General features: G+C 45.2%; 1 protein-coding gene across 1 annotated transcript in view; it reads left to right on the top strand.

The window, feature by feature from the left end:
* Positions 1–16,358, top strand: part of KCNK5 (potassium two pore domain channel subfamily K member 5) — a 39,302-nt gene extending 22,944 nt beyond the window's left edge. The window contains exons 2-5 of the mRNA XM_069768312.1: positions 4,689–4,800; positions 5,554–5,720; positions 8,909–9,077; positions 11,620–16,358. Of these exons, the coding sequence (XP_069624413.1) occupies positions 4,689–4,800; positions 5,554–5,720; positions 8,909–9,077; positions 11,620–12,413 (1,242 nt within the window). The 3' untranslated portion in view covers positions 12,414–16,358. The remainder of the gene's footprint in view (positions 1–4,688; positions 4,801–5,553; positions 5,721–8,908; positions 9,078–11,619) is intronic.
* The last annotated feature ends 1,571 nt before the right edge of the window (positions 16,359–17,929 follow it).

Raw genomic sequence — 17,929 nt, 5'->3', positions numbered from 1 at the left:
CATCTCTGGGGTCGGATAATCTGACTTTTATTGTTCTCTTCCTCCTATAATAACTTGTTGTTCTCACCCATTCTTTCCTTCGTTCTCATTCACTTTCCTGTTGTGTCTGTGGGAAGAATCGTGGATCGCCGGTTCCGCCACTTTGGATCCAGGGAGTGAAGTGGCCGATGGCGGGAGCGGAGCTTGCTCCATGCAGCTACAGACGTGGCGCCGACATTTCTGTAAATTAAATGTTTAGCTGCTTTCTAATAATTTCTGCTCCTAACTTTTACTTTTTGGTATCCATCTCTGCTTGCTGCCAGTGAGTGGCAATGCTTTTATTCCCAGAGATTGACCCTGTACCTTGGTCCTGCTCACACAGCTGAGGTTCTTGTCACAATGAATCAATTGCAATGTTCTGTCGGCATCTGGATCCCTCCAAGGTTCTTGCTCTATTCCATCCTCTGCCGCTAATGCAATCTTTTGCTCCCTGTTATCAGCCCTTACAATCTGATGGGGAATGCTGACTGAAGGACAGGTGTATACAGATGGGCGCCCCGTTATCTCTGGGGGGAATCCAAATGTATCCACCTGTCCAACAAGCTACTGCTCCCTGTTATCAGCCACTACAAGCAGGGGCGAGGCTGACTGGTGTGTACATCATATTGCTCCCTGTTATCAGCCACATGGAGACCTGTGACGTATTCGCCATCATTCGCATTCTTGCTGGATACCTGCTGTTTGTTTTTCCTGTTTGGGGTTTTTCTTCATCGCTTGTTTTTATACTTTTTAATGTAAAAATATTTGCTCTCCCCTTATTTATCAGCCCGGTGATGGCATTCAAGGCTGATGGGTCATTCATTAACCTGATGCAGATCCCGTCCAGGACATTATTAACCGCCTTCTCCTGGCCTCAAACGCGTTGGATCAATGATCACAATGGAGGCTCTTCTGGGTCTTGTGGTTGTGCAGCGATCAGATTGCACTAGGCAGTGGCGCGTACATGAGTATAAACCCTCTGACCGCCATTTTTTATGTCCTATAGTCCTGTCGGTGGGGTGTAGCTCTGGCCCAAGTACAATTTACAGATCGTGCCTCATCTTCTGTCGTGTCCGGCCGAGGTCGGATGAGCCATTTGCGGTGCTTTGATCTGAATGGAGTCATTTAATGGCTCCATAAATGTTTCTATAGACTTTTTTTTTTTTTTAACTGAATTTATACATGAACATTTTATGGGGTTTTTCTCCTGTATAAAATCCCAAACTCAAGTTTTGTAAGTTTCCTCGCGGCGAAGTTTTTGGCAGTGCTCCGGACTTTCGCTCGCTCACAGTTGATTTATTCGATCCTATTAACGCTCTATTAATCGTCCATTTTGTGGAGCCGTCTCCTCGCAGCTGGTGATAATAAGGCTGCTTCCTCCATGTTTTTTGATCACGACTTCATTTCTGGCCCCAGAGGGGCTTTTTACAACAGGAATTTGCTCTATTACATAAGGAGAAGTCTGAAGACAGACAGGCAGCCAGCTGTTTGCGTGCCTGAGATGTCAGACGTGGCCTGCGATGAGCTGTCTGTGGAGCTGCGGGCTATAGGCTCCTGTATGTAGAAGCTTGCAGTGGCCATGACTGTGTCGGTGGTGGAGCACCCTTGTGGGAGATGTTAAATCTTATTGGGTGACCTATGGGAGCTGTTACCCATAATGGGGGGGCAGGGCTGATTGATTCAATCCTTGTACTGGCTATCTTGATGAGCAAATGACTGTAACCACATGTTGATGAGGAATCTGGGTCATGAGGAATGTTACTATGTTCCCTGGCACAGAGGGCATCGTGTTCTCTGCAGCCTCACCCAGCAGTTTGTTATGGCATCTACAGGGCAAGGCTAGCTTCTTGCCATTGGCAGCAAACTCAAAAGTAGAGGGATAAATGTACAGTTGTGGTCCTGCTGTGGGGTTGTCTGTGGGACCCTATGCTATTAAAGAGGACTCTGCAGGTCTTGGTACTGTTGAGGGAAGCTACTGCGATCCTGATGGTATTAATGGGACTCTTCTTGTTCTGATGTGAATAAAGAGCGTTTTTAGGGACCTTATAAGAATTCAATTTGTCCTGCTACTATTGAGGGGACTACATATCTGAATGCTATTAGGGAGGGACTCTTTAAGTTATGGCACTCTTAAGGCAAGGTTCTGAAGGTTCTGGCAGCCTTCAGGGGGAAAGGATCCTGATGATGTTGAGGTGGGGACTCTGCTCGGCCTGGTGACTAGTCAAGAATGCTGGAGGATGCTGCTGCCATTTTGGATGGACTCTGTCAGGCCTGTTGTGGGATATTGGTGATTTTATAATAATATAAATGAAGAAACTTTCTAAGCTCTCTGAAATCAGGTTTCACACTATGGACTTGGATTGTTAATCTTGAAATGTGAGGGCTGGACCTTGTATGAGATCTTCTTCAGTATTCCCCCTCCCCCCCCCCCATACATTGTACTTGCAGAACACTTGCATGTCTGTCCATGGGCGATTCTCACTGCGTCACCTGTACACCTCTCCTTACATTCCCACGCCTCTCCCTTGTTTTACAGAATCCACATGAAGAGCAGCTGTCAGCTCCCTATAAAATGAGGTTAACAGACTACAGCTACTTACCCGTAAACTTTTAAGAGAACAGCCACTGTGCAGACCTCCGCCTGCTGTGCAGATGTCATAATGAAGGGCTAAGCGTACATAAAAATTACAGGACTTCTGTACATTTACAAAAACACACATTGCAGCTTTCCCAATAAAGTCTCAAGTAACCTTTAGTCCCATAAGTAGAGTTGGGACAAGATCGAGGAGACATGGTAACCAAATAAGTGGAACCGTAATGGGGTCTGCTGCAACACCAAGAATGGAAACCTGAGAAGCCAAAATTCAGACCAAACTAGCTGCTTATTATCAGTCATGTGAGTCTTCTAAAGACTGCAGTAATGAAGCAGCTGACTAGGAACATTTCATTTCTTAGAGAAGCATCAAAATATTCTTTTAGATACTATATCTGACCAAGGTGGAATGGCATCATCAAGGTAGTGGCAGTCATATTTTGTGGCCATCATTTCTTACAGTAATGGGGCTGTCTCTCTATGGCAGGAATTTGATTGCTGAAGTTATTGAACATGGCTATGATGTTGTCAGTGGGTATGTCCTGTCTATGGCGGTCTTCTCATTTTTTACATGCTTCCTTTTACGATTATGACTTTTTTTTTTTGTTCTGAAGATAATCCTGGGCAGCTAACTTCTTGTCGGTTTGTTTTGTCCTTCCCATGAGCCCATTATTTGTCTGTTTACATAACTTTATTCAGAAGCATCCGGATAATCTTAAACCTCAAAATAGTTTCTAAATTTGATTACTTTGCATTGATGCAATGGGATCTATGTTAAGCTCCGTGGTGCAGAATACACGACCTCCTTGGGTTTCTTGCTTTTGTCCTGCAGTCCCTTAGACCCCTGATGTGGGACAGACCAGCATTTGCCATATAGAGGAGGGGTGGTAGCCAGATTATTTCTATGCTTTTTTTTTCTTGTCCTTGCTGCTCTAAAACCCAAGAGACCTTTTTTTCCACATCTGGACTCATGTTTGTTTTCCATGAGTCCTAAATTGATTTTCCAGTCTCTGAATTAGGATGAGAAGGAAATGAAAAGCCTCATCCACCGGCCCTTAGAAACTGTGGGTCAAGTGCTTGGAGGAGCCTGGAGGTCCTCTTGTTTGAAGGCACATGGGCCATGAGGTCAGTGGCAGGTGCCTGAGCGCTCGGTCTCCATGTGTTGTCTTATAACCCTTCTTTATCACATTCCAAGGAATGCAAGACATAAGGGGTTAATCTGAATGTCGAAATTTAGGCTTTTGCAAAGAAATAAAATTGAAAGGAGTTTCCTTAATGTGGAAGATCTCTGCTCACTACGAGTCCTTCACATAGACCAGGGGTCACTGGCCGGATCTGGTGTCGATCCTCGAATATATATATATTTAGTGGAAAGATGTGGTTAGAAGGATCCGATGTCTTCTCTCTTCTCGCCCTTTAAACCCATAATGTGGCTCCGTGTTAGCGCGGCTCCACCACTTGTGGGTAATCGTCACACACCGGCTGTTCTTCCTATGGAGAGGAGGACAGAGAAGCTCCGGGGAGTAAAGTTGCCCAGAATTCTCCAGCGCGGAGACAGTGGATTCCTGGGATCTCGGAGTGTGGGAGATCAGCGCTGTTAATCTGCTGTTATTTTATAGATAAGCGGCACAAAAAAGGATCAAAAGTGATACAAAGTTAATGTTTTATTTTCTCTCCATAATCCTATTTTATTTTTTAGGAAATTGTGCATTTACTTTGCAGCAGTCACATTAACTCCTAAAATTAACCTTTCACCCCTCCCCCCCCCCCCCCCCAGTGCATTTATTCTACTGGTTTCCAGCCCGTCTTCATGTAATTTACTTTCCATTCTGTAAATGCTGACTGTTGCATTCCTTCATGTTTGCTGCAGTGCAGGGCTCTTCGTGCATGCTGGGAGTTGTAGTTCCGCGACAGATACTTTACTGCCATGAGGGATAACCATAGTATGTCTGGTCATGCGCACGACAAGCCTTCCGGTCTGGACAGAACGCTCCTGTCTGACGACCCCTCAGACACATGTGGCTGATAGAGGAGAATAATAGCTTGCACTAGAATCTGCCTGTGTTTCTGTCCGCAGACGGTTTCCAATGCTGCTGGTCAAGGTGTGACGATCACTGGGAACACGACCTTCAACAACTGGAACTGGGCGAACGCCGTGATCTTTGCAGCCACAGTCATCACTACAATCGGTGAGCGGGGGCTACAGAGATGATGGGAGGGGCTACATAGATGGGAGGGGCTACATAGATGGGAGGGGCTACATAGATTATGGGAGGGGCTACATAGATGGTTGGGGGCTACAGAGATGATGGGAGGGGCTACATAGATGGTGGGGGGGCTACATAGATGGTGGGAGGGGCTACAGAGATGATGGGAGGGGCTACAGAGATGGTGGGAGGGGCTACATAGATGGTGGGAGGGGCTACAGAGATGGTGGGAGGGGCTACATAGATGGTGGGAGGGGCTACAGAGATGGTGGGGGGGCTACAGAGATGGTGGGGGGGCTACAGAGATGGTGGGAGGGGCTACAGAGATGGTGGGGGGGCTACAGAGATGGTGGGAGGGGGGGCTACAGAGATGGTGGGAGGGGGGGCTACAGAGATGGTGGGAGGGGGGGCTACAGAGATGGTGGGAGGGGGGGCTACAGAGATGGTGGGAGGGGGGCTACAGAGATGGGGGGGCTACAGAGATGGGGGGTGGTGCTACAGAGATGGGGCAGATGGAGCCTTATGGGAAATATCCAGTTTGTGGACACCTCGCTTATGGTTGGTTGATGACGTAGTGGCCCACAGTCCTGGGACGAGGGTCCCGTGTAACCCCCCAAGATTCTGTTCCTATGAAGGACAATGGCCCCTGGTGTTGACTGAGCAAATTCTGGAAAGAAAACCGCCTTCACTGAGTGAGCCGTGTATTAATTGGGTTTTACCATTTTTCTCCTCCAGGTTACGGTAATATCGCTCCGAAGACGTCAGCCGGGCGGCTCTTCTGCGTATTCTATGGATTATTCGGGGTACCGCTGTGCCTGACCTGGATCAGCGCCTTGGGGAAGTTCTTTGCCGGACGAGCAAAAAGATTGGGCCTGTTTCTCACCAGAAGAGGAGTCACTCTGGTAAGAAATCCTGTTTTTGGCCACCAGAGGCGCTGTTTTATCAAAATAAGAGAGAAGTCCGGTGTGTACAGCAGTGAGGGGCTAAAGTGGTAACTTATCCTGTATTATACTCCAGAGCTGCACTCACCATTCTGCTGGTGCAGTCACTGTGTACATACATTATATTACTGATCCTGAGTTACATCCTGTATTATGCTCCAGAGCTGCACTCACTATTCTGCTGGTGCAGTCACTGTGTACATACATTACATTACTGATCCTGAGTTACATCCTGTATTATATTCCAGAGCTGCACTCACTATTCTGCTGGTGCAGTCACTGTGTACATACATTACATTACTGATCCTGAGTTACATCCTGTATTATACTCCAGAGCTGCACTCACTATTCTGCTGGTGCAGTCACTGTGTACATACATTACATTACTGATCCTGAGTTACATCCTGTATTATACCCCAGAGCTGCGCTCACTATTCTGCTGGTGCAGTCACTGTGTACATATATTACGTTACTGATCCTGAGTTACCTCCTGTATTATACTCCAGAGCTGCACTCACTATTCTGCTGGTGCAGTCACTGTGTACATACATTACATTACTGATCCTGAGTTACATCCTGTATTATATTCCAGAGCTGCACTCACTATTCTGCTGGTGCAGTCACTGTGTGTATATACAGTGGCTTATGAAAGTATTCACACCCCACCCCTAAAAATTTTTGGTGCAAGAAATTCCCTTCATGAGTCTCATGCTTCTTGACTGGACGTCTCCTGTGTGTAATCGAAGTGTCGCACATCTGTCGTATATACATCTTACCTTTTCTGAAAGGCCACAGAGGCTGCAACACCAGTAACAAGAGGCTCCACTGACCAAACACCACCATGATGACTAGGGCAGGGGTGTCAAACTGCATTCCTCGAGGGCTGCAAACAGGTCATGTTTTCAGGATTTCCTTGCATTGCCCAGGTGATAATTTAATCACCTGCAGAGAATGATTCCAGCACCTTGTGCAATGCTAAGGAAATCTTGAAAACACGCATGGTTTGAGGCCCTCGAGGAATGCAGTTTGACACCCCTGGACTAGGGAGATCTCCAAACAAGTCAGGGACGAAGTTGGGCAAGGAGGGCATTAATCAGAATCGGTACAGAGACCAAAAGTAACCCTGAAGGAGCTGCAGCGTTCCCAAGCAGAGACTGGAGTATATTTCCATACGACCACAATAAGCCGTACACTCCATAGAGGCCTTTATGGAAGAGTAGGCAGAAAAAGGCCTTTACTTGCATAAATTTTAAGGCTCGTTTTGAGTTTGCCAAAAGACGTGGGAGATTCCCAGTTGTGTGGAGGAAGGTGCTGAGGTCAGATGAAACCAAAATTGAACCTTTTTGGTCACCAAGGTAAATGCTATGTCTGGCTTCAAGCCAACTCTGCTAATCACCCCAAGAACACCATCCCCACAGTGAAACATGTTGGTGGCAGCATCATGCTGTGGGGATGTTTTTTGGCAGCAGGAATAGGGACAATGTTCTAATTTGAGGGGAAGATGGATGATGAGAAATACAGGGCTAATCTTGAGCAAAACCTGTTTGTTTGTCAGTGATTTGAGACTGACGGAGGTTCACCTTCCAACAAGATAATGGCCCAAAGCATCGGGCTAAAGAAACACTGAGTGGTTTAAGGGGAAACTTGGAAATGTTCTGGAGCGGCCGAGTCACAGCCCACACCTTAATCCAATGGAGAATCTGTGGTCCGAGGTGAAGATCGCTGTTCACCAGAGGAAACATCTAACCTGATGGAGCAGGAGCAGTGTGTAAAAATCCCAGTGGCCAGATGTGGAAAAGCTCGAAGAGACTTATCCAAAGCGAATTGTAGCTGGAATTGCTGTAAATGGAGGCTCTACAAAGTACTGACTTTAGGGGGATGAATAGTTATGCACACTGAAGTTTTCAGTAATTTAGTCCTATTTGTTGTTTGCTTCACAATAAAAGGAAAGGTATCAAAACATGAAACATGCAAGGGGATGAATACTTTTGCAAGCCCCTGTACATTACTTATCCTGTACTGATCTTAAGTTACATCTTGTATTATAATATCTCAGAGCTGCGCTCACTATTCTGCTACTTAATATTGGAAACAGTCAGCAAGCTGGTGGCAAGGTACCAATAAAAGTTTATTCTGTGCTCAGTTTTTCTTATTTCAGATGACTGTGGAAAAACCCTAAACAAGCAGGGAATTCTGGGAGAGTTTGGCTCTGAAGCCTGCAGAATAGTGAATGCAGCTCTGGAGGATAATGGTAGAATTGAATAGAAACTCAGCTGTTAAATGTCATTTTATGAGAAAGGTGCAAACTTCTTGCAGCATATACATCTCGTGACTTTCTGTTCTCGTCTCTGCAGTGGTTTAGGGTAACTAGGTTTTTTTGTCTTTTTTTTTTATCTAAAACTTGCTGATTGTAGCATTTAATTTGCAGTCTGTGCAGGAACTTTTTAAAAGCAGCTGATTGTGCAGAAAATGTATATAAAGGCGTTGTCCGGTCATGACCGACACAGAATTTACATAAGGAACGGTGAATTGGGGCGAGATAAACGGGCGAGTGCAATCCGATAAAATCAGACTGCACGCGGACCAATGTTATTCAATAGGTGACATCTCGTTTGCGATTAATTTTTTATTTTTTTTTTTTTTCTCAGCCGAAATCAGACTGAGAAAAAAAAATCACAGCATGTTGCGAGTCTGAGTCTCGCCAATGCAAGTCAATGGGTGCGAGGAAAAAAAAACCGCACGGAATACGGACCATCCGTATTCCGTCCGTTTTTTATAGATGGCTTATCATTCTGTGACATAGAACACTGTAAATGGTTGTAGAAAAATAGTAGCAGAGAAAAAAACACACATTGCATACGGATGTAAAACGGATGGTGCGATTTAAAAATCGCATTGAACTCGCATGACAATCGCATAGTTTGCATCCAATTTTTTTCGGTCCAGATTACGGACCAAAACTTTTTTTTTTTTTTTCTTGCAAATGGGTATGAGCCCTTAAAGTGACACTCCGGCCCCTTCCAGTCGCCGTGCGGCAGACCCCAGTCATCTGGTTACGTTTGGCGCTCTGCCTGGTTTCTTCCGCAAGGTTGACTTTTACTAGTCTGAAGAGTAAACTTGTAATTTCCTCTCGTTTTATTCCCCTGCAGAGAAAAGCTCAGATCACCTGCACGGCCATCTTCATCTTATGGGGCGCGGTGGTCCACCTCGTCATTCCTCCGTTAATCTTCATGAGGACAGAAGGGTGGGACTACATCGAGGGTCTCTACTTCTCTTTCATCACCATCACCACCATTGGCTTTGGAGACTACGTAGCAGGTTTGTTCTATGTGAATTCCACAACATCCAAACATTGTCTCCAGTCCTCCTCCATTGAATTCCCATCACTCCTTTTTGGCCATTTTACCCAATTATTGCACCCCCTATTTCCAGTTATATCACCCTTCTCCCATACAAAATAATATTTAACATATTCACCTTCCTTAATAGCCTCAGTTAAAGAATTTTTCTTTTTTACCCCATACTTTTGCTTTGGGAAGAGTGATTTTTTTTTTTTAGTCAGATAAATTTTTATTGAGCATAATAAATGTTATCTATTTATACAATAAGTTGCATTTGTGTTTTATTTTAACAAAAAAATATACCCCTTCCCCCCCCCCCCTCCCTCCCTCAGATAGCCAAGCCCAACTTCCCCCCCCCCCCCCCCTCCACGAGAAGATCTTCTTTATTACAGACATATTGTATTATTAACATTGTTTTCCACAACCCCTCAATTATTCCCGTTTAGCCATGGCTGCCATAGCTTTTGAAAAAACCCCATCCTATTCCTCTTGATATAAATGCTTTTTTCGAGCTGGACAATATGATTCGCTTGTGCGACAAATTCTCGTCTGGTTGGAGGTTCCTCCCTAATCCAGTATCTCGCAATCACTTTCCTTGCAACGAAGAGCAATCTAGCTATTGCCATTTTGGCAGTTTCGTCGGCCGACAATTCCTCCACATACCCAAGTATACAAACCACTGGATCCCTGGGAACCGCACATCCATAAAGCACCCCAATTTGGTTCATCACTGCTACCCAATACGAAAAGAGCCTGGGGCACACCCACAACATGTGGAGCATACCCGCCTCAGTCTGAGTGCACCTAGGGCACTCAGAATCCGATCTCACTCCGGCTTTGAACAACAAGTCGGGTGTCCTATAGGCCCTATTAACCACATACAATTGCGACAGTCTCCCAGGCTCACTCATCGACAATTTGGGTATGTATTCCAGAATAGACCCCCATTTGTCATCGTCTATTTCCCCCAGTTCAGCCTCCCATTTCTCTCTAGCCTTAATCGGGTAATCCGCCAAGAATGTGTGCAGTAAATCCCCATAAACTTCCGATATAGCCCCCTTTGTTCCATTATTATTTAGTATACAGTCTAACATAAGATCCTTCTGAATCACCATGGGCCCCCTCCTCCTCTGTGCCTGAAAAGCGTGCTGAACTCTCCTATATTGATACCATTTTAACCCCGGAAACTGAAACTCCTGCTGAAGCGCATCGTAAGACTTAAGGCTCCCACTGTGAATCAATTGTCCCAACAACCTAATGCCCTTTTCTCTCCATTCTCCCATTCCTTCCATATGGTTAAATTCTTGAAGAGATGAGTTATCCCAGATAGGTGAGAATTCCGTGAATCCCCCAACTCCCCTAATTCGCTTCAGCATCTGCCATACTCTATGAATTAAATTCATGGTGGGACAGCCAATCCCCAATTTCTTAAAGAGTCCTGATTCCAGACCCTGACTCAAGGGCCACACCCCACCAGAATACTATGACCCAGTTCTTCCTCTAACCCTTTCCCCCATCCCCTAAGATGTTGGCTCTGTGCAGACAGAAAGTACAGCCATGGGTTGGGTAATGCAAGCCCCCCCTCATCTTTGGGTCTCTGCAGAGTCTCCTGCCTAATCCTCGGGCTCTTCTTTCCCCACACCAACTCTCCGAATGCAGGATTCACTCTCCACCACCTCCCTCTGTGCCCCAGCCTGCTCACCCGTCTGCTCCACTGAGTCCACCGCTCCTCCTGTCACCTCTCCTTCAGCTCCTTGCATCATCCGTCCTGCCTCCTCTGTTCTGGCGAACTGCTCCAGCTTTGCTAATATTTCTAGCCGCTTCTGGTAAGCAGCGCCTGCCTTTGCCGCCTCCTCCGCTGCGCTGTCGGCGCCATCTTGGGAGCGCGTGCAGCCCGCCACCCCGGCTTCTTTCTGCCTTTTGCGCGTCATTTACCGGCTCCTGCAGCGTGCGGTTTACTCTCCCTGCTCCCCGGTTACTCAGGAGCTGCTCCTCCGGTGTTTGGCGTTCGGCGGCGCCTTTAGAATCTCCTAAGTCTCCGTTCGGGCAGCGGGAGAGGTCCGGCAAGCGTCCTCTCGCATCTCCTGCTAGGCCACGCCCCCGGGAAGAGTGATTTTAAGGAACGTCTGTGGGGAGACCGTTCAGTGTGGCTCATTCCTTTAAATATCTATTTGTGATGATATTGTGCCCCATAACTAATTAGGATTGGTACTTTTATCTTTCTTCCAGCATTCCCTGCACAGATCTCCATCTTAAGAGATCCTCGTGGGCGGAGACTTTGGCTCTGCACTGTGGCCTGACCTGTAACAGATCAGTGTGACACAATGTATCATATTGTAACTGTGTCCTCCAGAGAAGGGTCTGATGTAAGAGATGTTCACACTATGCACTGAAGGCTTTGGGATAATGGACAGATTGGAGGTTGACTGATAAAGTCTGAAGAGTATGCGATTTACATAATGCTTCATATTATTATACCTAAAACTTTATCTTGTCATTTTTTTATTTTTTTCTATCAGGTGTGAATCCAAAGGTGACGTACGGTCCCCTTTACAGATATTTTGTGGAGATCTGGATTTACCTCGGCTTGGCCTGGCTTTCCTTGTTTGTGAACTGGAAGGTCAGCATGTTCGTGGAGGTCCACAAGGCTATTAAAAAGAGACGTAAAAAAAGAAAAGATCCCTTCGAAAATGACCCACGAGCAAAAAGGGACAAGCAAATGCCAATGGCGAATTCAAAGGACGCCAACATCTTAAGTTTCCTAAGTAGAAAACAGGAAACTTATAACGATTTGATTAAACAGATTGGCAAGACTGGTGGCGACAGAATCCTAAACGGGGATCTTCCTGGTAACGTGCCGAATAAAGGCAAGGATATGATGGCGGTCTACACGAAAGGCAACGGATACGGCTACGACGCGGTCACCTTCTCTAATGGTCTGCAAAAGGAGAATGGAGTAAAACCCCTCCAGGACAAAGAGGCCACCATTTTCATCAACCAGCTAGATCGGATCAGCGAAGAGGAAGGAGAACCTTGGGAGGCGAAGGATTATAAACCCTTGATTTTTCCGAACAACATAAACATTGCTAATGAGGAAGAAGATGAGGAGGAAGATGATGGAGATAACTTTGAAGATGAAGAAAAGTCTAAATCTTCTACAGAGGAAAATATCGATGACCCCGAGACTCCTACTGGGCTGGATACATTTACGTGTCTGGACGAGTCTTCGTTTTCCAGTAATGACATTGAGGTTTCTGTTCCATACGAACAACTTCTGAACGAGTACAATAAAATGAATAAGGGAGAAACGTGACCTGACCCATGACCAGACTGGTTGTTCTTGGACTGGTGTTCATTGGGCAAAATCTAAGACTGTTATTTGTTTTATTTTTTGAGACCAGTCGTTGGACGGATCTGGTTGATAACTAGATCCTCCAGATTGGGTCAACAGCCTGTAGACGTTTCCATTGGCAAGTCTAATCCGAAGCTGGTGGTGTATCGCTCGCTGCCTCATTCTTGCACTGGACTTTTTTTTTAGATTAACGTAGGGAAAAAAACTGAACAATGGTGAGTTTTTCTTTCTGAAGATCTTGGTTGGTCAAATCCAACCAGAAACGGTGCACGTCAGACTTTGAATTTCTCCTGCCTTCTGTGTCCATTTTATTTCCTCCATGAAGATACTTGAATTTTAATAGGTCTGTGGACTTTTTGTATATATGTACATTTTTCTTTTTTTAGTCACTCGGTCTTCTGATAATATACTGGCGTATCCTGGTTTTTATGTACTGACATGTCTACGGGAAGGAAAAAAAATGATGGACCATTTTTATTTATTTGGTTAGGCAAGGTCATACTTTTTAGAGTATCGTAAGTTCTTAAAACTATTTATACCCGTAAATAATAATGTGACCTCCTGAGCTAATGTTGACGTTTGTACTGTCCTACTAGGTGTTTTGAGGGCCCTTGGTTGGTGGAATTGTGGACCACTCCAAAAGAAAAACCAATGAGAATTTTTTTTTTTATTTTTTTTTTAATCTTTAGGATTAGGAACACCTAATACGAGTTGTTTTATAAATGCCTCCACCTGCACCTAAAACGATTGCTGTAGAGTGTTGGCTTCTGCTCCTCCTTCGTAAGCAGCTGGAACGTTGTTTGTACTGAAGCTCCAGTCTGTTTTCTGGATGTGCCAACGTCTCGTTAATTGACTATTTGTGTTATTTTGATGTGATTTTTATGTTGCTCACAGTTGGTACTGGATCGTAAACTTGAAGCTTCCAACACTGCGGCCACGTGAACATGTTTCCAAGTGTAACTTACGCCCCGTAGGTTGCTGATAACTTGGGAGGGACCTTTAAGTATTTAACCTTCCTTTGACATTCCATTTGGAATTGTAGAACTTCCTTTCGAAGACTGATGGTAATTAGTGGCAGGACCATAGGGACTGGGTGAGAAATCATTAAAGGCAGAATTATGTAATGTCCTCTGTGACCTGCAGAATATCTTGGGGGAGGGGAATCTAGGCTCACAGCTTCACAGTAGTATTTAAAGGGGGTGTCCATGGTTTTTAAAAAAAAACTTTTGGACAACTGCAGGATATGCAATAAACATTAAATCCCCTCCTGATCCAGCGCTGGTGCACCTGAGCTCCCCGCCGGGCTTTGTTTAGCTCCATATCGCTGTCTCGTATATCACATGACCATTTTGGCCAATCATTTGCATCGTATCTCGAACATCACTGCTGAGGCCAGAAATTAGCCGTAGTAGTAAAGTGCATGCGATCACTGGCTGCTGATGATAAACCTGGAATTTACCATAACTTACAACTTTTTGCAAAAAATTGAACAAATCCCTTTTTTTTAAGTTTATTCAAATATGTAGATGCCTTTTTAAGATGTTGGCTCGCCTTCTCCCTTCAGGAGCCTCCCAGCTGCCTACTTGTCCTTGGGGGGGGGGGGGGGGATTGTTGCTCTTCTGGTGATGGACGGTTGGGATCGGCGATTTTGTTTGAGCCGTTATTCTGAACTGTGCTTTCTGATCCTGCTGACCGAGGCAACGTTACCTCTGCACCAGTGATCCGGAACGCTGTGGAGCAGCGCTGTGCACCTTTCCTAGGAAACCGGTCACCTCTGATAGAATCTAGAGGTGGCCGGTAACCTGGGTTTTGAGAACCGAGAGGATTTTTTAACAATAAGTATTTTGCAAATTTTACCCATTTAAGAAGATGGAACGGTCACTCTTAATTGTGGTAAGAGGAGTTGAGTACTCGCAACTGTTACAGCACGGTTCCTACATTGTAGCAGCTTGTGCTCGGCCTTTAGACACCACGGCTGCCAGACTGTTACATGGGACTGTCACAATTTATTTTTAGATGAAAATTTGTATAGATGTCAAAAGGCCATTGCCGGCCACTGAGTGCGGCGCACCGATGTGTTCTCTGCTGTTTGTCTGTAGGTGTTTCTGCGTCCTGTACGATTCTGTCTGTAGAACCCCATTAATTCATGAACCTGCTGCTCGTGGCTGTTCCCCTCCCCCATCTTCATCTTTCCCTTTTTTTTCGTGTATTTATCGTATTTGGACCTAATCACTGTGACGAGATTGGGTAACACTGTGAAGCGTCGTTCATGGTCTACGGCTTCCACATGAGAGGTACGCGGGCGGCAGCTTCGCTCTGATGATGCAGCTTCGCTCTGATGATGCCGTTTCTATTGTCATCGCGTTACATTGTATCAGTCTCCTTCATTTGGGGATTCACTCCATTTTTGCAATGTTGCCACCAGTCCCAAAAGGAAAAATTAGTATTGTTGTACTGTAGGTTCATGTGACGGACGATCCATCCTCATCAGAAACACTCCCTGGTTGGATGTTGCACACTGTCACGGCTGCTCAGCTCCGATATGTGGGGCATATTGAATGGTCTTGGATAATTACGATGGAGGATCTTCATTGTGGGTCGTGCATGGCCGCGATAATAAGGGTCCTAGAAAGTGAAATTAATCGAACCCTTGACCTTATTTTGCAGGAAGCAATCGGCACTGATCACGTGATCGACTAATTGTTCTACACTCCCAATTCTGACCGATGTATGAGCCGACACTTATCTAATGAATGGGATATAGAGCCGCGCAGAGGCCTCGTACCAATGTGCCGCCTCGGGATATCCCGGGGGGACGCTGGCGGTGGCCATTGCTTTTTGCCCCCTTCTTTCTGTGTTGGAGACTATAATTGTTGATCTGTAATCAAAAATCTTAAACTTTTTGCAAACTGTAAAAGTTAAATTTTTGTTCATCTAAACTCTTGATGCAATAATGGGATCTGATTGGCAACTGGAGCACTTAGTCCGTCTAAAGGCCGTGGTCAGTGGGTCCTGGGAGCAGATCCAGGGGGTCTTCCTCCTCTGATATGAATAAGAAGGACCCCCTGGATCTGAGATCTAACGTCTGCTCTTGGTGACCCAGACTCCATCTGTAATTATACAGTGTGCGCCCAGAACAACACCTTTCATTTAAATTAGGTTTTCATGTTACATGCACTAAAAAAAAAAAAATCTTGCTATCTTTTCAAGGAGAGTTTTTATAGCGGTTTCCTTATTGGTCTTGATAGGATTTCAATGATTAAGTTAGAATCCACCATTCACAATACAAGATGTCACAGCTCACCCCCACCTTCTGTACAATGACTGATAACACAAGATCCACAATTCACTATAGGTGATATCAGTCATTGTACAGGAGGAGGTGAGCTGTGATAACACCTCTATATACAGCTGATAACACAGGATCCACCATTCACAATAGTTATCACAGCTCACCTCCTTCCCCTCAAATCACAATGATCTTGGCACACACTCATTAGATGCTTCAATGCATTAATGTCTGTTCATTGTTGCAGCTAATGTACCAGTGTTTCCTGAAACAACCAGGCAAGAGTTTAGATAACGCCCCAGTGTAAAGTAAAAAAAAAAATTGCAAAATTTCTTTTTTTTTTTTTTTTTTTTTGTAACTCCGACTATATGGAAGAAAAAAGTAATCTTTTAGCACACAAACGTGACTTAAACCATAGATGATAAATTTTGCATTTCCAGATTCCCCAAGTTTCTGTGAACTCCCAATGTCTTCCAGTCTTAGTCTTCCTCTGTGTAGTCCTCGAACGTCTCGTGTCCTTTGTGCCCTGGACTCGCTGTATGTAAATATCGTGCTACTTTTATGTAAAATAATGTAATTTATTTTAATATTTTTCAATAAAAAAAAATTGATACAGATGTCAGAGTATTTATTTTGTATAAACACAACAAGTCGCACTCGGCATAATTAAAGCAAAATGAGGTCACGGAGTATATTTATCCATAAAAACAAATTTATCCACGTAATTAAACATTAAAAAGTCCCAAACCAGAGTACCACTATCAAAGCAGGGAAATGTATAGGGATAGCAATGGCAAGTATAACCAAAGAATGTAAAAAGAGGTCAGGATGTAGTGCACAAGCAGGATAAGTGTATGTGGGAATACAGTTCATAAAGGGTTAAATACTGAGCAAAAGGCAGGGCGGTAATGAGAGGATGTGAAATGAGCACCAAATGTCTTGGCAAACTCCAACATTTTCTCCAAGCGTCCTCTCTAAAGGGTACGGTACTCATGTGAGATGGAGGGTAGGTTGGATGTATCTGAAGCAGCGGAGCGAAGGTTCATACTGTGCAAAAATAGTGTAAGTGCGTGTGCTGGGTTATTGGTTACATGATAAATAGACCACGACCCCCTGCTCCTATGTGCATGTCTTCATTTCCACCCTGTCCTGCTCCATGGCCTCTCGGACACATAGAACAGCGAGGACTTCACACTGGAGATCTTCTCGCGGCTACCCCCAGTCGAGACAAGATACTCGAGTTTCTCCTCAGGCTCTGATACAGGCGATCCCTGTTCAAGCTTCTGAGGTTCAAAAGTTGCCGGAAGAATCTCGCCACCCCATGTTTGAACATCTCCCACCACTCTGACTTAGTGTTACTTAGGCACAGAAGCGGTACCTCGCTCGAAAGAAATTCCTCAAAGGACAGTCTTACAGCTTCTTCCTCAAGGAGTGACGAATTCAGCTTCCAATAACCTCTTCCCATCCGAGGAGTCCCTGTAACATTCAGGGAAAACAATCAGTGATCGGAGAACTCCACAACCGACAACGGCGAGGAGATGGCCTCCTTTTCCACACAAAACCTGTCTATCCTAGACCTGCACTGACTACCTCTAAAAAAGGCGAATCCTGCGTGGCCTGTGTTGTGCCGGATGTGGACATCCACCAGGCGCGCCTCACTTACTATCCTATTTAGTGCGACACATTCGTAAGCCACCTGGTCTCTGGAACCTCCTCTATCACAGGGTCTCGTGACTTTGTTGAAATCCCCTCCTAAGACCACCTGCCGACTCGAAAATAAAGGTTTGATCTTCATAAAGAGACAATTGTGGTCCCCACTTGGACTGGGGACCGTAGATGTTAATGAGCCAAAGCTCCTGTCCCCCCCATGGAGACATCTAGGATCAAGCATCTTCCCATTTCTAATTCGATTAATCGTCAGCATTCAACCGCTGCGATTTTAAAACGGACTGCCACCCCGCTATATGGCTCGGCCGCAAGAGACCAGTAGGAGGGCCCGTGCCTCCACTCCCACCTTGCCTTATGCATGGTTGATAGGTCAGTCAACCTGGTCTCCTGCAAAAACAAAATGTCGGCGTCAAGTTGGCCGAGAAAATGAAAGGCAGTGTACCTTGCTACTTCTGACTTTATGCTGGTGACATTAATGGTTGCCAGCGTCAACATGATGGGTGCCGCCATCATGATTGAT

This window comes from Ranitomeya imitator, chromosome 5, assembly GCF_032444005.1.
Source record: "Ranitomeya imitator isolate aRanImi1 chromosome 5, aRanImi1.pri, whole genome shotgun sequence".
NCBI classification, from domain to species: domain Eukaryota; kingdom Metazoa; phylum Chordata; class Amphibia; order Anura; family Dendrobatidae; genus Ranitomeya; species Ranitomeya imitator.
This window is presented reverse-complemented; position numbering and strand designations above follow the sequence as displayed.